Source organism: Adiantum capillus-veneris, chromosome 25, assembly GCF_014529385.1.
Source record: "Adiantum capillus-veneris isolate H3 chromosome 25, ASM1452938v2, whole genome shotgun sequence".
NCBI lineage: Eukaryota > Viridiplantae > Streptophyta > Polypodiopsida > Polypodiales > Pteridaceae > Adiantum > Adiantum capillus-veneris.
The window spans coordinates 126,005,608-126,027,576 of NC_140955.1; the positions used below are offsets into that span (position 1 = coordinate 126,005,608).

A 21,969-nucleotide genomic window follows, 5' to 3' on the forward strand; every position below is an offset into this window, starting at 1 on the left:
GAGGTCAGTCATAGGTAGGAAATAACCAGGGATGAAATGAGCTCTGGAAAAGTAATGCCAATATAGTACATATAAAATCAGTGTGAAAAAACCATCCATCCATACCTTTTTTAAGCCAAGAAGATATCTCAAAGCATCAAGTTATTAAAGTCTTTCAAGGTTGTGCAATACTTCTAATAATACAATGACAACAAGTTCAAACCCAGTGTATGCATATCTTGTGGTTAAAGAATATTTTAAGCTAAGCATATTCCATTTTCTAGAGTAATTAGTAAAAAGGCCTTCATCATTTTCCATCAATTTATAAAAAGATAATATCATTTGTCAGCAGGTCGTGTCATGCAGTAAAAAAGATCAGACAAATAAGAAAATAGAAGCCAAACATTAGTTTAAGCCACAACCTTTAGTTTTGTAATAATTAAAGTACAAGGACCGTAACCAGCGGAACCATCATGTAGTCCATCCAAATACTTTTTTTTATCACACTCAAACTGTAGCCCTGAGAATCTGTTATTATGGAGCAAGTAGATCATTGTAATAAGCCAAAATAAGAAGGGAATCTTCTTCCCAAAGAAAACATTAATGATACAACAACAAGGAGAGCCATCAAATCTCACCCTTCATCTAGTTAACAACCCAAAATCTCATTTACAATCTACACCCTCAAGATTATAACTCCAACCGAAAAATGCATTTTGAGAATAAAGTCCATTTATAGGCTTCAAATCACCACAATTGATAAAAACCATTATCATAGTTGATGGAAAAAGTCATCAAGACCAATCAAAGGATAATAACATAATACAAAAAGAGTAATGGTTCAATAAAGCAAAAACATGTAAGATGTACAGATCATCCATAATCTCCATTGAAGAGTTGAGAAGCAAAGAAGATCACCATATCCCAGCTGGCCAGCAAAGCGAGGCAATGTCCCTCCAAATTCATGAGAGGAGTGGGTCTGGAAGCACTTGAAATGTATGTACACTACAGTACAAGAATCCTTACTCAATGAAGACCAAGTCGATGATCAACAAACAAACTACGAGTATTGAAGGCAAACTGTCGTCAGTGCAAATTGGAGGAAAAAACCAGGTCGCACTAGGGATTCGGCGGAGGGGGGGGGGGGGGGAGAGGAATTGAAGGCCATGACAAAGCGCTCAGTGGCAGTACTAACTTCCATTACCAAAATCCCACGGGAGTTAGGTGATGGACAAGGGGAGGGTCACATCCCCACTATAGCACTCCTATAAGGAGCTATGTGAAGCTACAAGGTAAGGCGGATATTCAACATCCCCAATTGTAAAGTCCTTTGAGAGAAATCAGAGTAAAAGGCTATTTTTAGCACAAATAAGTACATAATTTTTTGAAGAATTTAATATACTAGGTACTAGAAATACAGGAGTAAAGTATACTTCAGAACCTCAGGAAGATCAAAGGAAGATATTTTCAAAGAATTTCAATCTTTCAAGAGCTAGGTAAAGATAAGCCAAAGTTTTTAAGGCAGGAGAACTCTGAGAAGAAATCCCTATAAATGTGTGTGTGTCCCATTAGGGAAGAGGCCATCCTCTTGGGGTCCCAAAAGAGGAAAACATAAGAGCCTTCAAGGTACTAGCCTCCCTACCACATAGGTTCAATAGTGCATACACAGAGGAGGGGAGTAACCCATCATGAAAGAGGAACCAAATAATCCAATACTAGCAGGCTGCAGAAGCGTGTGTGTGGGGCGAGCCCTACGCATGTGTGAGATCTCTGCTCTACGCAATCGCGTTCTCAACCTTGCATGAATGTCGAGATGAACGCGTTCTCAGCCTGCGCAAACTCAACTCTGCACGCTCAGTCCTTTTGCACCGACCTCTTTGACTCTTAGCATCTGCATCATCGTTCTTGCCTGCAGCAGAGGACATTGTGTTGCCTTAATTTTCTGCGCGTGTGTCTGGTGAGTGGGCTCGTGTGTCTAGGTAGCTGCCTCTGTTTGCAGGTTTCAGCTCGCCCCTGCTTCTTCATCTAGAGGGTGCTCGTATAGCTGTGTGTGCGTGTGTGTGTGTGTGTGCGCGCGCGCACGTGGGTTATGCAATCACGAGAAGTGGCGGTTAACCTGGAACTATGTACATACATGTCAAGCGGATATTGTGGTTCTTTAGGAGCATAACCAACATCAATTTGCAGGACAGACCTCTTACCTTGCAGGCTACTGGATAGCTTATGCAAGCTCGGCCGGCTATTCTGGTGTGCTTATACTTGTTCGGCACGAACTCTTCCCGACCTTGGTTTTCAATGACCTAGCTGGGAGATGGATGGTCATCCAATGTATTGTTAATGGCGAAGTTTTTGAATTTGGAGGCTTATATGCATACACAGCTTTTGCAGATAGGGCACGGTTGTGGAGCGCTATCTCCTCTTATTGTTGGCGTTCTAATGCATTTCTTTGTGGGGACTTTAATAATGCACCTAACCATGCAGATAATACCACTGGGCATTCTCACATGCTTCATACGGAACGGCAATCATGGGATCAATTTATGATGACCTGTAATGGGCTTGATTTGTGGCCCCTATCGCATGCGACTGATCCAGGATTCACTTTTCAACATAATGCTCAATCTATGTATCGCGCTCGGCTTGATCGCTGGTATCTTTTTCACATGCAACAAATGATGACTTTGTATGTGAGTTGAAGATTGATTATGCTATGTATCTTTCGGATCATTTTCCTGTATGCTTGACGCTTCGTTTTGGCTCTTTTGATGCCGATGATCGCCTGCCCAAGAAGAGGCTTTTTCATGTCAATAATGCTTATCTCAAGCATGAGCCTTTTCGGGCTATGATTGTGGATATCATCCCGCCTTTGATCTCCCAGATGTATGTTGATATGGACATAGCCTGGTTCCGCTTTGTTATGCGTGTTCAATGAGTTATCCAGGATTATGGCAGGATGTTTGCAGTTCATTATGGCAAGATTTTTGAGGCCCCTTCTTCTCCCACGAGCACAGCTTGTCAAGCGCGTCGCATGTTTCTATCACATGTTACTCCCATCCTCTCGATGCGGCAGGCTCAAGACTTGGAGGCTGTTTTCACTGAGCCGGAATTGCATGCTAGCTTGCTTGATTTGGGTCGATGGAGGGCTCCTCGTTGGGATAGCCTCTCTGTGGAATTTTTCTTGTCCTTCTGGGATTATTTGAAGATGCCTCTGTTGTTCATAATGAATACAGCTTGGGAACAGCAGGAATTGCCCTCCTCTTGGAAAGAAGGTTTGCTCAAGCTGATACCTTAGCATGCATTGTGCGAAGAATTCTCTCATTGGCGGCCTATTACACTTATGCCTATGGTATATAAATTAATGGCCAAAATGCTAGCTAACCGACTCAAGTGCTTTTTGCATGAAGGCTTGCATCAATCTCAATATGGCTTCATTCCACGACGTCAAATTACTTATAATCTCGCGAATGTCATCATTGGTATGGAGTATGCAAAATACACTCGACAGGATGTATTGGTCATCCAGGTTGACATTGAAAAGGCCTTTGATACTGTGCTTTGGGATTATATTGCGGGCACCATGCAACACTTGGGATTTGGGCCTAGGATATCCCGTGTCATGCTGTTCTTGTATGCACATAGTACTTCTGCGGGCTTGCTAGATGAATCTCTTACAGAATCTTGGCCTTTGGGACGGTCGGTGAGACAGGGCTGCCCTTTGAGTGCTATGCTCTATCGATTGCTACTCACCCCTTGTTTATGTATTTGGATTCCTTGACTTCCAGTGGCAGGCTACATGGTCTGTCTTTACCTTCGAGACGGCAATTTGCTGGTCAAGCTTATGCGGATGACTCTTTGTTTATGCCTCGTAACCACTATGATGATGTACAGCAAATTATGCATACTCTTGACTTGTTTGGATTGGCGACGGGTCTCAAAGTTAACTTTAGTAAATCCAAGCTATGGCCTCTGAAGGAGTGTGACTGGCATCAGATCTTATGGCCTGGGGAGATTGTTCCTCCACATGTTTTGGTTCGTCATTTGGGTTATCCGTTGGGTTGGAATGTATCGGCTATGCAAAAACTAGATTGGGTACTCCAACGTCTACATTCCAAGTTAAATTATTGGAAACTGTCCACGTGGCCACTTCATGTACGTCTCAGAATTGTCCAATGCATCCTTGTGGCTTATGTGCAATTTTACTTGCCTTTGTTATCCTGGCCTCGGTTGCGCTTGCAATCTCTCATGTCCAATATTTTAGAGCATTTTTGGCGGACCTCGTCTACCAAGAAGGGTCTTCGGCTTCTCTCTATGGACAAGCAGTGTTCTCCCAAGCAGCTTGGAGGGTTAAATATTTTGGACTTGCGACGTCATCTTTTGGCCCGGAAAGCTATGTTGTTGTCAGCCTTGGTGGAGTAGCAGCAACCATGGGCTCTCATGGTCACACATTTGTGTACGCACATTGTCACCCCAGCTTTTGGTCATTGGCAACCGACTTATTGGGATATTGTTTTTGGGAAGCTTGAGGGACACATTCCTGGATGTCCCTTTACTTCTTCTCTCATTGTTGATTGGAAAGTTGTCACTTCGCATTTGGCTTGGAATGGTCGACCATCAGCTGCAGGTAATTCTCTTCGTTTGGAGATTAGATGTGGACTCTCGCTTCTCTGATTGGAATCTCGCTACGACTAGATTGGACTGCATCTCAGCTGGCAGTGTATATGCCATCCTTCAGTCTGATATATGGATTGTGCATCATGATAATCGGTTGTGGTTGCTCTCCGAGTCATCCTTGTGGTGGCAACACACAATGTCTTGTATTTGGCAGAGTCATCTACCTTTGAAGGAACGGGTTTTCTTGTGGCGCTGCTTGGTGGGAGCTCTACCTGTTGGCAGTGTGTTGCATACTCGGCATATTGCACCTCCCCACTGCCCCAGATGCCTTGAAGCTGAGGAGACCGTGCCACACTTTCTGTGGCGTTGTCGCCACTCCCGAGCCTTCATTTGGCAAGTGTCGACTGCTCTTCGACTGCGTTTTCCTTCCGGCTCTTTTCATAGACGCTTTTGGCTTTTTGGAGTGCTTCGGCCATCGCATTCTCAGTTTGCCGTGTTCTTCACTTGGGTCAGATTTTGGACCCTGTGGACTATCTGGCACCATCAGAACTCCTTAATGTTCCAGGGCACCTATGTTGACCCCTTCCACTATTTCAAATCATCTCTTGGTGAAGCACTACATTTTGCTCATGATGTTGGAGACATCACTCTTGATGCCTACAGGATTTACTTTGACTGTTTCTAGCTTTCGGAGCCTTATAGTGCTCAGATTTTTGTATCCCTTTCTTTTCGTGGGTTTTCCTCGCTTTGAGGTTTCCCACTTGTAAAGTAATCAAAGCAGATTTACAAAAAAAAGTTGTGTGTGTGTGTGTGTGTGTTAGAGTAGGTCTTTAATTTTTCGCATCAACGGTTCATCAGAAACAAGGATTCTCCAGCTTTGCATTTGTACAGAGCTTGAAAGTTAGGTGTACATGTGGTGTAAGGTCTTTGTTCGCTTCAATGGCCTTCTCTCCAGCTCTCCTGAATTTCGGTGCTCCCGTTAAGTTGTATGCCTGATTTTGTATCACTTGCCCTTTGCTCTTACAAGTGTAGGAAAATGGTCGCAGAGTCCTCGAAAATTGGTGAAATCCAAGTTTTCTTGCTCGAGGATTTTGAGGATGCCAGGAATGCTTGGGAGGGTCAGGTACCCCCCACACAGGTGCTTATTCCGGTCCAAGACCTCATGGATCCAGTGGCCCATTATGCTCTCAATGCGATCATTTTGTTTTTTTCGAGCAAGATGCCCACTGCGCAAGATGTGGGCCACTGGATTGATTTCCTTCTTAAACGTTAGGCAGTCGAGGAGTGTATTTTGGTGCCAGAGGCTTCTATGAGGTTTTGTTGGCAGACACTGGCACCCGCAACATGTTACTAGAATTATCTCCCTTGTATTTTGGAACACAAAGGACACATATGTTGTCATGGCCCCTCAATAAAGACTATCAAAGCCTCATCCGTCACAAGTGTCCAGTTCGGGTGGAGGTAGTTGACTTCCCGTATACATGGTGACACTTTCTCTCTATGCTTGCTTCTTGTCTGGGTAAAGTGATATGTCCCTTCAAACTTGATGCAAACATCAATCAGTTTTGTGTGCTTTAGGATACAAATGTTTCCACCCTTGCAGGCATTACTGTTAACTCGGGTGACCCTCTCATTGGCAAACACCCTTTCAAGCTCAAATGGGGAAAATTTTCCAACTACTGAATGTCCTGAGCCAAATTTGCAGCCTCCTCCTTCAGCAATTCCAGAGCTTGCAGTTCCCTCTTAGAAAGAGGCCTCTAATCCTAGATCATCTTCTATTGGGACCTCTACCTTGACTACTACTCTGCCTCTCGATAAAGGTAAAGTCAAATTTGCCGCCTCCTCAAGCACTCCGAACAAGGGAAAGGCTACAATGAATCAAAAGACCAGGACCAAGGGGAAGCTTGTGGATTCACAAGAAATCTTCTCGGGAGACCCCTAAGAAGACCGTTAAAGCACAATTACCGCTTTCCTCTCGCAATTATGTACTCCTTGTTGTGAAATCCGTAGTGCAAAACCCCCTTCCTAGTAATGATAATCGCTCACTTGAGAAAGCATGGAACAAGGTGGTGCACTCTTATAGAGATGCACTGTTTCATGGGGCTTCTCCTTCCCTTACTGGTGCTGCTTTTCCTTATACAGGCATGCAGGATATTGTAGTCGAAACACGGTTGGTTGATGTGGATGTGCCTATGGGTACGTCAACTTAGTCACCTTCTTTCTCTTGCCTTGTACATATTCTTGGAATGCATAGTTGTCTTCAATACATCTCATACAATGTGCACGGGTTATGCAACCCTGTAAAGTGGCGATTAACTTGGCACTATGTGCATACATGTTGGGCAAATATTGTTGTTTTGCAAGAACACAATCAACATGAGTTCGTTGGACAATGCTTGTACTTTGCAGGTTATTGGATTGTGTATATTGGTTTGACGAGCTTTTCAGGTGTTATTATGACGATTAGGCATGAGTTGCAACCAGCTATTGTGTGCAATGATCCAACAGGTCACTCGATAGTGGTTTAATGTATGATTAATGGCCAGATGCATGAATTTGGGGGTCTATGCACATAGACCCTCGGGTCAACGGGCTACTTTATCGTGATTTTAATAATGCCCCCGCACCCTCCGGTAACACTACGGTCATCCACACATGTTGGGGTGGAATGGGGGTGGAATTGTAGGCTTGGACAGATTTTATTGTGCACACACTCATGTTGGATTTGTGGAGTCTATTGCATCCAAATGTTTCTGGATAACTTTCGGCATAATCCTCAATCCTCGTATCGTGCAAGATTAGATCGGTGGTATGTCTTGCATGTGCAACAATATGGTGAATTTGGATGCGAGATGAGCATTGATCACACACTGTTGTTGTCCGATCATGCTCCTTTTTTGATGACCTTGCACTTTGGGGGTTTACATTGTGACTAACCTCTCTCTCGAAAACGTTTACTACACATCAATAATGCCTACCTCTCTCACTAGGCATTTTGAGAGAGCTTCATTAGGTTATTCCCCCTTTGATCGCATAGATGTATCTTGACACTGATATTGCTTGGTATCCTTCGTTTGTGCGAGTGAAATGTGTGATTCAAGATTATGGCAAGCACCATATGTGTGAGTTACGAGGAGATGTTGAGGATGCCAAATTAGTGTATCAAAACTCCAACTTTTGGCTGATACGCACTCATTGACAGAAGGTGAGTTGACATCATTATGTCACGCTCGAGTACGCCTACAACATAATGATAAACGCAAACTTGATAAATGGCACACTTGATCTCGACATAGAGCCTTTGTGGATAAGGGTTGCGCCTCGAAACAGTTTTTTAAGCACTTGCATCTTTCAAGGGCTTCTCAATTATCAAGAAAGTTATGCGTAGCTTAGGCTCTTGGAAAACCTCTAAACGTGACCTTGCTGATGCCATGATTTTGCACTTCGGAAAAGTATTTGCCGCTCCACCTCCTGTTTCAGCTAAAATTCCATCATGCACGACAACGTTTGTTATCTACAGTGCATCCAATTCTCTTGCCCATCGCTAATGCCCAAGCCATGGAAGTTGACTTTACTTCGCATGAATTTCATTAGGCCTTGCTTGCTCTCGGCTGATGGAACTCCCTTGGTTGGGATGGCCTCACAATGGAATTTTTTCTCCCCTTTTGGAGCCTTGAAAGAGCCTTTGCTCTATATGATGAATGCTACATGGAGCAAGCAGAATTTGCCGACATCCTCGAAAGAAGGATTGCTGAAATTATTACCCAAGCATGCACTTTGTGAGCAGTTCTCTCATTGGTGTCCGATCACTCTCATGCCGGTTGTATATAAGATCTTGGCAAAGATGATTGTGCATCACATCAAGGAGCCTCTTCTTGTATGTATTTATCCGGCTCAATATGGCTTTATCCCCCACGTCAAATCACAAACAATTTGGCTAATGTTTTGATTGGCATGGAATATGCTAAGTACACCTAGCAAGATGTGCTCGTGATGCAAGTCGACATTGAAAAGGCCTTTGATACAGTACAATGGGACTTTTAATTGACACATTGGGGGCCCTTGGATTCAGTCATAAGTTATCTAATGTGGTCTATTTATTGTATGCCCAGAGTATGTCTTCATGTCTTCTTGATGGGGAGTTGACTGACCCTTGGTTGCTTGGGTGTTTTGTTCACCAAGGTTGCCCCCTCAGTGTCTTACTGTATGCTGTTGCCACCCACCCCTTGTTGATGTATTTGGATCATTTGGTTTTGCTTGGTCATCTTCAAAGATTGCAACTACTCGCTAGGAATGAATTTATTGGGCAGGCTTATGATGATGACTCGCTATTTATGCCCCGCAATCATGAAGATGACATGCACGTGATCATGCACGCATTGGATACATTTGGGCTTGCGGCAAGCCTTAAAGTTAATTTTAGAAAATCCAAACTCTTGCCCTTCAATGCACGGGAATGAAACCATCTTCTATGGCCCAGGGATATTTTTGATCCGAATGCCATTGTCCGCCACTTGGGGTACCCTATTGGATGGAAGGTTACTGCAACCCAACAAGTGGATTGGGTTATACAACGCCTAAACATCAAATTGCAGTATTGGAAACTGTCCACATGGCCATTGCATGTTCGTCTCCGAATAGTTCAAAGCATCATGATAGCCTATGTTCACTTTTACTTGCCATTGTTGCATTGGCCTTGTCATCGCCTCTCATTGTTGCTGATGTCCAATTTTTTATCTCATTTCAAGTGCACTAATTCCTGCAAGAAAGAGCTCCGTTTACTTTCGATGCAGAAGCTTTGCACTCTGAAGCGTTTTGGAGGATTAAATATTTTGGACCTTTGCCGCCATCATCTTGCAAGGAGGCCATGTTATTGCCTACCCTTGCACAACAATCCCAAGCTTGGACTCTCATGATCGCCTCACTGTGTCAGCATGTTACCACTTTTGCCTTTAGTCACTAACAAACATCACTCTGTATTTGGCAAGATGAACGGGAATGGAACCATCTTCTATGGCCCGGGGATATTCTTGATCCGAATGTCATTGTCCGCCACTTGGGGTACCCTATTAGATAGAAGGTTACTGCAACCCAAGAAGTGGATTGGGTTATACAACGCTTAAACATCAAATTGCAATATTGGAAACTGTCCACCTGGTCGTTGCATGTTCGTCTCCAAATAGTTCAAAGCATCATGATAGCCTATGTTCACTTTTACTTGACATCGTTGCATTGGCCTTGTCATCGCCTCTCATTGTTGCTCATGTCCAATATTTTATCTCATTTCAAGTGCACTAATTCTTGCAAGAAAGGGCTCCGTTTACTTTCAATGCAGAAGCTTTGCACTCTCAAGCGCTTTGGCGGATTAAATATTTTGGACCTTCACCGCCATCATCTTGCAAGGAAGGCCATGTTATTGCCTACCCTTGCAGAACAATCCCAACCTTGGACTCTCATGATCGCCTCACTGTGTCAGCATGTTACCACTTTCGCCTTTGGTCACTGGCAAAAATCACTCCGTATTTGGCAAGATGATCGGTTGTATCCCTAGTTGTTTGCTTACTTCTGCTTTGCTGGATGCTTGGAAAGCCGTTACGGCTCATCTTTCATGGAATGGCATGCAACCGTAAGATGGAAATTTGTTGCGCCTAGAAAGTATTCATTGGACCCGAGCCTTTGCTCTTACTCTTGTAGATCGATCGCCAAGCCAAGCTTACTTCCTTTCTTGTCGTGGCGTGCGCACAGTGGATGATGTGGTCGACATGTATGGCAATTTGATTTGCTATCCTCAGGCGGCTGTACACTTTGGTTTGGGCATGCATTATCGTCAATTCTGGGGAGAGCTTGAGCGCATGTTGGCTGACTTCCTGCTCTTCCACTGTTGGCAACTGGATGCCGCATGTTGGATTGGACTTTATGGGACCTTTTGTTGATATTTCTGCCCGCAAGGTTTATGTTTCTCTCATGTCTCAGTCTTGGCTCGCTGACCACTATAATGCATTATGGTCTTTGTACAAATTAAATCAATGGTGGAGGAATGCTCTTACTAAAACTTGGAAGAGTTGTTTGCCTCTCAAGGAACGTCTATTTTTATGGTGTTGCTTGCTGGGAGTGCTTCCTATTGGCACCTTCCGTAGTGCGCGTCACATCAGCTCTTCTCATTGTCAGATGTTCAGCTTCTGATGAGACAATCAAGCACCTGCTCTGGGATTGTGGAATTACCAAGGCCTTGCTAGACCGCATATCCGCCCATATTGTCTCCGTTTTCTATCGGCAATTTTCTAAATATGTTTTTGGCTCTTTGGCATTCTCTCAGATCCCCTTCAGCGTTTTGTAACCTTCTTTACCTGGGTTAGGTTTTTGGTTGCTATGGTTCGTATGGCGCCAGTGCAACTTTCGCCTAATCTATCAGCAAGATGTGGATCCCTTTCCTCTGTTCCGAATTTCACTTGGGCAATCCTTACATTTTTCCCTTGATATTGGGGACATATCCTACAGCTCTACTATGTGTGTTGTAAGGTGTCTTCTCATTGTCCCAAGCTTCCCTTAATTTGTATATGCACTCTTTCTTCCTAGCTATATAGCTTATCAATCTAATTTTTGTACCAAAAGTTATGGTCAAAATAACAAATGAATAGGCTCATGAGACCACTCCATGGTGTTAAAGAGTTAAAATTACTCTTGGAATTGTTGAATATGGACAGCTATGGAATGACCAAATACTTGCACCTAGGAAAGTGGTCTCATAGCATCACGTGGGGCCATTGTAAGTTTTGGGATATGATAGAAGAGATTATGAGTGTGTGTATGGTGCATGTGAAGTGTGAGTGCGGGTGAGGAAGGAGATGAGTGCACACAACGTTGGTGAAGCTCGACGTGAGGATCAACCCGTCACTTCTCCTTTTGTTAGTACCGTCAATGTGATGGGTGTCCGACTAGTTGGCATGAACCTTAACAATCTCCCACTTGAAGGCCAACCTAACCCAAGTGGCTATATCTGTAAGTATGTACATCTATATTAATGTGAAGCAATCCCATGGTTTCACCCTACACCCATGATCTCTGTGCAATGTGCTTATCTCTCAGAAGAAGAACTGGGTAGTCCTTCAAATCGTACACGCTTCTGCTTTCTCACCAATGCAAAAGAAGATTGATGACCCCAATAACCTGGGAAGTCGGTTCCTTTCTTATGCTTTTTATCGTGCTTTTTGGATTGTTGTTCGAGTCCAAAAGCCGCGACTGATATGTGTCTGAACCACCTCTTATAATTCTTGTTCCGTAAACATCCTCGGAGAAGGAGGTTTCTTGATTGCCGGTTTGATGGGTGGTTCTGTGGCCTTTTGCTACTGGGTGTCTACTTCTGCGAGGGATTGCTGAGTCAAAAATTTTGCAAATTTTGATCCTTCGCAATTTTAATCATCTGCTTTGTTGCCTCGTGAACCAATTGTCGACGTTCCACTTCTTCAATCTCAAACTCAGTAGGCCGAGGTGGGCCGTACTCTTCTGATTGCTCGTGAGAATCTTCTTCGTGATCTCCTCTCGCATTCGCAAGTGCAGAAGAAGTCGACTGCTTTTTGTTGGAATCCATAAGTGCCACGACCAAAGGATCGGATTTCCCGATAGAAGAGAAATCGGTCGTGCTCTTATCAAACTTGGACACCCCAAGTCAAGGTTCTACCGCGACACAACAGAGATTCACTCCAAAACAGTTCACAAAATTGACACGGCCTGGCATAGTTCTGTGCCTAGATGTATTGGGGCGCCCCTTTCGGTATTTCTTTTTGTACTAATCTGTGTTCAAAGTACAACAGAGCGGGCAACTGCTCACTCTCAGACTCTGCGTCCAGATGCTCTGAAAAGTGAGGCCTTGCCCACTTACTTAAAGCTACAAGGGATGCCCAAAAGCAGAGCCCCAAAAGCACTTAAACTCAAAAGCTTAAAATATTGAAAGCAATTGTCCCAAAAGCTGCTAAAATCAGCCAGCGCAGTTTACGAAAATCCGTACAACTACCACGTGTCATGTCAGTGCTTTTTCCGCCGCAATCCCGGAATTCCGTACGGATGGCCATGTCAGCCTCTTAGCGCATTATGCAGGGGTCCGTACTATTGCCACGTGGCATTTCTGCCGCACTGTGTGTCTAGAAGCCTGCCACATCAACAGTTTGTGACAGACTCAGACAAGTTTTGTCAAGGAGCGCAATATCATTGACAACATCTTTACTTTTTGGAGGCTTATGCCCTCGCGCGCCTCTGTGGTGAGGATTTGGTGATACTTCTCGATTTTGAGAAGGCCTACAATAGAGTTGACTGGGACTTTTTGGAGAGCACTCTTCGCAGGATGGACTTCTCAAATGCCTAGATTAGAGGTGTGTCAGCTCTTTATAGACGTGCACACAATCAGGTGCTTCTTCCAGGAGGTAGAGGAGATCGTTTCATGCTCACACGTTTGGTCAGACAAGGCTACCATCTTGCCCCCTTCCTCTTTCTGTTCTATGCTGAGGCGATGAGTAGATTTTTGGTTTCACAGTAGGTTAGTTTACGTGGCTTAGCGCTCGCTATTCGGGACGATGAGCTACTGGATGCTAAGTTTGCAGACGACTCAGCTTTGTACTTGGAGGGCTAGGAGGCCAACCTACACGTGTGAGCAGGCTCTTGAGACCTTTTGTTGTGCATCAGGCGCACTGATCAACTGGAGGAAGATAGTGGCTTTCTCGGTTGGCAGTGCTCCTATGCTTGATTCGCTACTAGGTGAGGGTTTCAGATGGATCCCCCCAGGGACTACAGTTCGATACTTGGCTGTCAGGTTGGATTAGACTTGTCTCCTGAGCAGCAGATTGCTTCCCTCCTCCTGTCCATCAGGAGGAAGCTGTTACATTGGAGCTCGGCACGACTTTCTTTGGCAGGAATAGTTGTAGTGGCCAACCAGGTGTTGTTGGCTACTATGTGGTATATTACATCTTGCTGGATCTTTTCGAGCTCCTGCATCAGCTAGGTAGAGAGGCTGATCAACAATTTCCTTTGGTCAGGGCGCGATACTCAGATAGCCCGGGCCAAAGTGGCCTGGCAGGTCATCACTGTACCATGTTCTCAAGGGGGGGTTTGGGATCATAGACCCTACACTGCAGAGCAGAGCCCTCCTTGGGAAGTTTGTTGTCAGAGGACTGCTTCCAGGGGAGGAACCATGGAAGGAGTTTTTGCTTCAGCGGCTTAGCGCTAGAGTGCCTCAGGCTGGAGGCTCTTGGAGACCTTCCACCGGATGGATTTTCACAGAGATGCGCAAAGTTGGCCTGAGCAAGAGACTAGAGGACCGTTTTGCTGTGAGTCTGCTTCGCTCCTTAGAGGAGCTACGGAGAGGCCTGGAGCAGCACCAACCTACTTGCACGGAGGAGCGCCCGAGACAGCCCATTGTTTGGAACTCCATGGTCAGCACTCAAATAGGCCACTTGGTTGGAAGTACGCCTCATGTTTCTTGGGGTCCCATGGCAAAGGGTCCATCACGCACTTTAGGTGACTGGTTATAGTTATCAGGTTTGTCAGAGGAGATTCACAGCATCCAGCCAGAGCATGTGTCAGGACATCATAGAGGCTATACCAGCTAGGCTTACACCTCTCGAGTTAGCAACACCCTCACGCAGCTGGAGGTCCACATCGCAGTTCGGGCTTGCTTATAGATTGTACCCTCCATGTTTTTCGAGCTACGAGGCGAGGGTCGATTACACAGAGTCTCGGTAGAGGCCTCACAGGTTGCAGAGTGTTGTTTTAAGAGGATCTGAGTGGTGGGCATCTGTGAGAGGACTTGTGTCATAGATCCTGACCAAGTAGCTCTTGAGACAGGCCACTGGAGGCGGTGGGCTTGGGAGAGCTATCCACTGGCACAAGTGCAATGGGATCCTGGAGAGTGGTTTTGGAGGGACCTTTTCTCCTCAGCCGACCATCGAGGTGTCCCTTTCTTTCAGTACCTTGTTCGACTGGGACGTCACATCATAGTTACCCGGAACGCAGAACAGGAACGGCGACGGGATCCTCGCGGAACGGGGGAACGGCTAGGGGTCCGGAACGGGAACGGCGCAGAACGGGAGGTATAAAAAACACCCAAATAGTGCATTTTTTAGCTCCTTGTGTTTAAATACAAGGAGTATTAGAGTCCTTTGACTCTAATCCTCACAAAAAACTCGTTTTGAAGACCATTCAACCTTGCTATGACTAGATGATGAGAGAGAGAGAGAGAGACTCGAGAGAGTGAGAGGGAGAGGGAGAGATTTGAGAGAGTGGGAGGGAGAAGAAGAGAGCTTGAAGCCTTCAGCCTTGAGAGAGTGAGTCTTGAGAGGGAGAGATCTTGAGAGTGTGAGAGGGAGAGAGCTTGAGCCTTGAGGATTAGCTTGTGGAGAGAAAGGGGGAGGGGGGTGCATTTTATGAGTCCTTGAGGCCTTGCACACTTCAAAAAGAAGCCCAAACATTTACTTCAATTTTTTCAATTTTTGCAAAATTTGTTTGTAGTCGTTGGCCGTTCCGAGGGCATTCCGAAACGTTCCGGAACGGCCATTCCGGTTTGCATTGGCCACCCGGAACGTCCAAACGTTCCGAAACGTTCGGGAAGGGAACTGCCCCCCGGAACACCGAAACGGGGGCTAGGGGGCGTTCCCCGGTAACTCTGCGTCACATACTGGTAGCACGGAGAGAGGTTCGTCCTGCTGCAGCACCTCATTGGCAAGAGGAGGGTCTCATAGCTGAGTTCTTGTCAACTTTTTGGGCGAGGTTGTGGGATGCCAGACAGCCGCGGCGAGTCACGCTGTTCCAGTGGCTGGTTGCACATAGAGCTACAACAGTGGGGAGCTGGCTTGTACGTGGTGGCGTCCCGGCAGCATGTGCAACTTGTGACCCTCCTTTGGAGAGTCAGCGTCACCGTCTTTGGGACTGCCCAATGGCACAACAGCTTTGGCTTTGGGTCCTTTGGCTGATGCCAGTTCTTTCCAAAGCACGGTAGTACACTTGGGGGGCAGTTGCTTAGTCCACTCTCACGGGCCCTGCACTACAGTTTGAGCTATCCTCCACCAGCAGAATGATAGTGATACAAGGAGGTCGACATACACTCCAACCTGCTACAGAGTTTACTCCACAGGAGTGGTGCAATGAGAGAGAGGTGTGTTGGGAGCTCGTCTGTGGCCTGACACTCTGGTTCATCTGGCGGGCCTGCTGCATTCGCATCTTTGAGACTCGCCTTGTGCCACCAGTGGAGACTGTTCGAGATTTTTGGCTAGAGCTAATCCATACTCTTAGGAGACAGTTCGAGAGACACTAGGGCAGCTCCGACCGCATGCGGGAGCGTAGAGAGGCATTCCTTTGACTTTGGCGCCCTAGGACTTTCTTCACCATGGTCCAGGGTGGGCTCAGATGGCACTACCGCCCACCTGTGTGGCTTTTCCCTCCTCCCATCTCCTGATTTAGCGTCATTGTACATATGCTGTTTTTTCATTGGGAGAGTCTCCCCTTATGATTGTTGTAGCCATCTCTAGTAGAGGTGGATGTAGCCCTATGGGCAGTTTCATTAACTTATATTAGGATCTCTTTCTCGGAGAAAAAAATTATGTGTTCTGTTCAAGTAACCCACTATTGTCACAAATTGCTGACATGTCCAGCCACTGAAGAATGGAGCCATTGTACAGATCTCGACTGAGGGGCTTAAACCCTAAGAAGCAGCACAACTGAAGAAGTTGAAGTTCCCACCAACTTATGTAACCCCGTCCAATGGGGCCCAATTGACATAAGAGAATAAAATAAAGCAGGACCCACACACACACACACACAAAGACTTGCACAGAAATTGATGACGTGACAATTGTACGGACAGCCCCGATTTTCCGCTGATTGTTGACATGGCAGCCTGTACCGATTTCCGTGATTTGTGCTGGCTGATTTTCAGTGCCAGCTTTTGGACCAGTTGCTTTTGAGTTTGAAGCTTTTCACTGTAAATGCTTTTCAGGCCAAGGGTCTTTAAATAAGTACAGAGGGCTTAGTCTCTCGCACGCTTCAGTGAGAAGGTGCAGAGCGCAAGTACCATCATTGTACTGAGTTCAAGTAATCTAAAGAAATACCGAAAGGGACGCCAAGGTTTGAGGCCAATACTCTTTGGGGTGGAATTCTGCCACTCCGTGTCAGTGTGCTCTCTCTCTCTCCCTCTTTCGATTCAGTTGTTATCGAAGTGCTAAAAGTCAATACATTCTGTTCTTTTCTATTGGCACATGGTGCCTGTCCTGTGACAGTGGTATCAGAGAATCAAGCATGTGCTTTTGTGAAAGTATGTCGGTCCTACAAAAGAGCAGACAGAGCAAACAAAAGGCAACTAGAATTTTATCGAAGAATCTTCGGGCCCCAACTCCGGATTTATTAGTCACTCCCACCCTTACTTCATTGCGCATCGGTTGCGCTCCCATCTTCACTACTCTGTCTTACGGGGCATAAGCCACCCAAAACATGGTGTTCATGGATTCAACAGAATATTTGCAGTTTCTTCCCGACGAGCTTTACAACATTCTTTCGCGGCATCCTCAGCAGAATCTTTTGATGCTACAAAGTTTTCAACAATTTTTGAATTACATGTTACCCACTCTGATGCCTCAGGTGGTACTCCTCCTCTGGCACCAGAAAGTACGAGGGCTTCCAACCGGCAAGCTTCCCACTCGTCTGTTCCGATCGGGGGAGTCTTCAGGAATATGGTGCAACCATCTGACCCTGATCGAGTGCAACCGCCTTTGCCAACGTCGTTGCCCCCACCTCCCCCACTACCACCGCCACCAGGCTACAATGGTTGGAGCCCATATGGATACCCTTATTATCTGTACCCGAGATACGCGCCTAACCAACCAAAAGATTTCAAGGATGGCGGCACGACAGTCAAATTTTTCACTTTTTCAGGGATGAAAGATCAGAAGAAAGCTCGTAGTTCCTACAGCAATTCGACAACATCTATGCTTTGGGGAACTATACATAAGAATCCAAGATTTCTCGAGTAGCAGAATTTCTTAAAGATAATGCTATGCAATGGTGGAGTTCAATCGCGACACAACCGCACGCCCCAAGGACCTAGCAAGCTTTCAAGACAATTTTTGCACGTAGTTACATGACTTCTATGTTTGAAGTCCAGATTTTGGCAAAGTGGGACAACTTGAAAATGCGTGCCACCGAAACCATGGACGACTATAACCGAAGGTTTCTCGACGTGTACCTTTCGGTGTCCTTCTTTAGGATCGTTCCCTTGCAGGCCCAATGCGAGCTATACACCATTGGACTACCATCACCATTGCAGGAATATTGTCTATCCAAGCAAGTCTCCACCATGCAAGAACTCTCCAGGTTCGGAACCGAACCATCAACGTAATGCAAAAGGACAAGCCAATCGTCCTCAAAGTTCGCTTGTTCAAACAAAACCTTAAATAAACTCTCTAGTTGTTTTTATAGATAGAAAAAATCAAATAAAGCACGACCAACACACACACACACAAAGGCTTGCGCAGAAACTGATGACGTGGCAACTGTACGGAAAGCCCGGATTTTGCGTTGACTGCTGACGTGGCAGCCTTACGGATTTCGTTTCACGCTACCAGCTTGTACCGATTTCCGTGATTTGCGCTGGCTGATTTTCAGCGCCAGCTTTTGGGCTAGTTGCTTTTGAGTTTGAAGCTTTCACTGTAACTACTTTTCAAGCCAAGGGCCTTTAAATAAGTGCAGAGTGCTCAGTCTCTAGCACGCTTCAACGAGAAGGTGCAAAGCGCGAGTATCGGCATTGTACTGAGTTCAAGTAATATAAAGAAATACCGAAAGGGACGCCAAGGTTTGGGGCCAATACTCTTTGGGGTGGAATTCCGCCACTCTGTATCGCAAGTGCTCTCTCTCTCTCTCTCTCTCTCTCTCTCTCTCTCTCTCTCTCTCTCTCTCTCTCTCTCTCTCTCTCTCTCTCTCTTCTTTTGGTTCAGTTGTTATTGAAGTGCTAAAAGTATGTTCAGTGACAACTATCACAAATATCACGATTCACTATGTATCATATTGTGTTGGTACAAATCTCGCACCGTCTTTTCAGTGAGCTCACAAAAGAAAGACTCACTCTCTTTCTCTCAACGACGAGGTCCTCAAGCACTTCTTGTGCTTGGTAAAGCAAATCACATTTGGCATACATCTCGACCAAGGCAGGCCAAGCTGTACCTTTTCTTTCCAGCAGCCCATGACCATTAATATCATCGTGCATTCTTTTGCCATATCAGCATCTTGCATAGTGCCACATGACACTTTGACAAGTGCACCGCACTTGAGATACGTACTGACTAATGTGTTGCCTAAGTATGTGTCATGTTCCAGTAACCCACTATCATGAATATCAGCATGTATCCTATTGCCTTGGTATAAATTCTTCTTCTTTGCTCGTCTTGCATAGTGCCACATGCCTTCAAGATGCAAGGGTAGGTGATTGCATCATGAGAGACCCTGAGTTTGCATCCCATTGAAAGCAGCTCGGCGTTTCCTGGCTGCCCATGTTGGGCATATCCCGTAATTAGTGCACTCCAAGAGACGACATTCCGGACAGGAAGCTTGTCAAGGACTTGTTGCGATCTAACAAGTGCACACCGCACTTGAGATACATAGTGACTAGCATGTTTCCTAAGTATGTGTTCTGTTCAAGTAAACCACTATCATAAATATCAGCATCTATCCTACTGCCTTGCTTCTTCTTTGCACAGTCTTTAAGTGAGCTCACAAAAGAAAGACTCACTCTCTCAAAAGAAAGACTCGGGAAGTTGCTCAAGCCCTTCTTGTGCTTTCTGAAGTAAACCACATTCGGCATATATATCGACCAAGGCGTACCAAGCTGGACGTTTCTTTCCAACAGCTATAAATATCATCGTGAATTGTTTTGACCATATCAGAATCTTGCCTAGTTCCACATGAGGCTCTGACAAGTGCACTGCACTTAAGATACATACTGACTAGCATGCTGCTTAAGCCTTGTGTTCTGCTCAAGGAACCCCCTCTCATGAATGTCAGCATGTATCATCTTGCCTTGGTACAAATCCTTCTTCTTCGCTATCTTGCGTACACCACATGCCTTCAAGGTGGAAGGGTGGGCGATTGCATCGGGAGCAGCATTTTCTGGCTGCCCATGCTGCACATGTCCTGCGATCAGTGCACTCCAAGTGACAACATGGAAGCTCGTCAAGGACATATTGCAATCTGACAAATGCCTGTGCACTTGAGATACATATTGACTAACGTGTTGCCTACATATGTGTTCTGTTCAAGTAACCAAATATCATGAAACATCAGCATGTATCCTACTGCATTCTTGTCAGCGGTGGCGATTTGCTGATCCTCCTGCAGACTGCATGCTACCTACAGCCTGCTCATCGGCAGTCTCCCTCAGGCTCGAAATCCACAGACGGCATCTGGGGCGGGCTAGCCTGTTTATCTGGCACCGGCTCTAGCCTCCAGCCAGAGCCACTGCTGCTATCTCCTAGCTTTGCATGGCGCCGAGTTCTGGCAGTTGAACAAAAAACGCAGCTGTTGGTGGGCTTGTGATGCTAAGTAGGACTGGAAGACAACAGTGGGGAATATGTAGAGCCAAAAATGGCTGGTCATGTCAAATAATTAAACTCTTCTTTTGGACAGTTTTGCTTTTTTTTGGTCAGTCTATTAATAGCCCAAGAAAAAGGAGTTCCGTTTTTTGGCTTGTTTCTTCTCCTGCCAGTATGCGCTGGAAGAGTCTTGAGACATAGAGGTAAAGATACATCATAATCAAACCCTCATGGTCAATTCCAAATAAAACTCTCAAGCCAATGCTACTTGTGGTGGAGGTAACCAGAAATGTGGTGACAAGTTCAGATCGTGATGCAAGTCAACCTCATTGTTGGACAAAAGTGTAAGAGACGGGCTTATGCAATAGTGGCTCTTTTGACTCGACATACCACCTGCCTACAGTTTGAGACGTGCATAATTAAGCTAGTTGCCTCTTTCTGTAACACTAGGTTGATTACATTGCTGGCCCTACTCTATATGCAGCCACATCCACACTAAATTAGGGAAAAAATCTTAGAAGAGATAAGCCATATATGGTACAATTCTACTTACCTTTTGGCTGAACAACTCAAACAAGGACTTATCCCCTCACAACTAGGACAAGTTCACAAGTTCTCTTTGAAGATAAGCTTCTCCCTCTTTCCAATTTGTACATTCACCTGTTATACTTGTATCTGCACCAAGGAAAAAATAGGGGCTATTTATAGCCCAATGGCTAATTTTTTAAGAGTCTTCAGGATCATTTGGCAATTCTACAAAAATTATTCTTCAACAGATTAGCCCAAAAATTTTGTGCTTTTGGGAGAGGAATTCGACCAAAAAAACACGAGGACAAATATCTTAATAGATTTGCCCTTATTCCTGTACTTATAGGTTTAAGGATGAGATATATATTCCACCCCACCAATTCATGAAGCGGTCTTATCTTTTACCCTGATCTGGACCTCTTTGCTCAATAGCTGGCAAGACACCTCAACAAGAAAGCAAATGAAAAATTCTCTGCATATTCCTCCACATTCTCAAAGGCAATGCCAATTTGGAGACAACCCATCCCAGATTTTTTATATTCTTAAGCTAATGGGGTGCATGGCTGAAATGTTGATCAAGAAGGTTTTCTAGTCACTCTATCTAGACGAATCGCAGACCTGTCAATACCAGTTATTTGAGGCAAAAATATAGGTGGTCTCATAGTGTCTGTAACATCCTCAACAAGGAGACCAGCCTGACAAGCTGATGAAACAAAAATGTCCATGGTTTCTACATTGCGAATAACAGTAGCTATGTATGCAATGGGAGGAACAACATCAGTATGAGAGATGTATTCATGCCCATACGCAGAACTGTTTTTACCTTGGCAGCTACTCTCATGCTTCATCCCTCGAGAGAGAAGCATAGCCAGCAACCGCACAAGATATGGAATACATGAGACATCATAAATGAGGTCGGCTCCAACTCTGAAAAATTAACAACAACCATGTAAGGTTTTCTTTAAGACAACAGGAAACAACGGAACAACATTACTTAGCAATCTGTAGCAGCAGAATCTTCCTTTACAACAAGCCATCTAGATAAGACTGCTCTTATCAGACAGCTAACATCCCTAACCTTGAATCACTTATCTAGATTCATACTATGTCCCCTTTACAAAACAGATCAAATAGATACAAAAATCTTATCACACAGAGCTAATGTCCTCAACCCTGATTCAAATGTGTACCCTACCTACACTCAAACACTCAAGGGATCACAAATCACAAACATTAATAGCAATCCTTGAAATAGACAAAATTTGCATATTCAAACTTTTGACTCTTTTAC

The 21,969-nt window shown here is 45.1% G+C and overlaps 1 protein-coding gene across 9 annotated transcripts in view; it reads right to left on the reverse strand.

The window, feature by feature from the left end:
- Positions 1-715: 715 nt before the first annotated feature.
- LOC147425610 (uncharacterized) overlaps positions 716-21,969 on the reverse strand; it is a 170,145-nt gene continuing 148,891 nt past the window's right edge. For 6 of the 9 annotated variants that reach the window (XM_086499868.1, XM_086499863.1, XM_086499859.1 and 3 more), the window contains one exon: positions 20,980-21,605. In XM_086499868.1, the coding sequence (XP_086355994.1) occupies positions 21,254-21,605 (352 nt within the window). In that variant the 3' untranslated portion in view covers positions 20,980-21,253. Of the gene's footprint in view, positions 985-20,703; positions 20,826-20,979; positions 21,606-21,969 lie in introns of those variants that run through there. The other 3 variants (XM_086499861.1, XM_086499860.1, XM_086499867.1) reach the window with 3 other exon arrangements.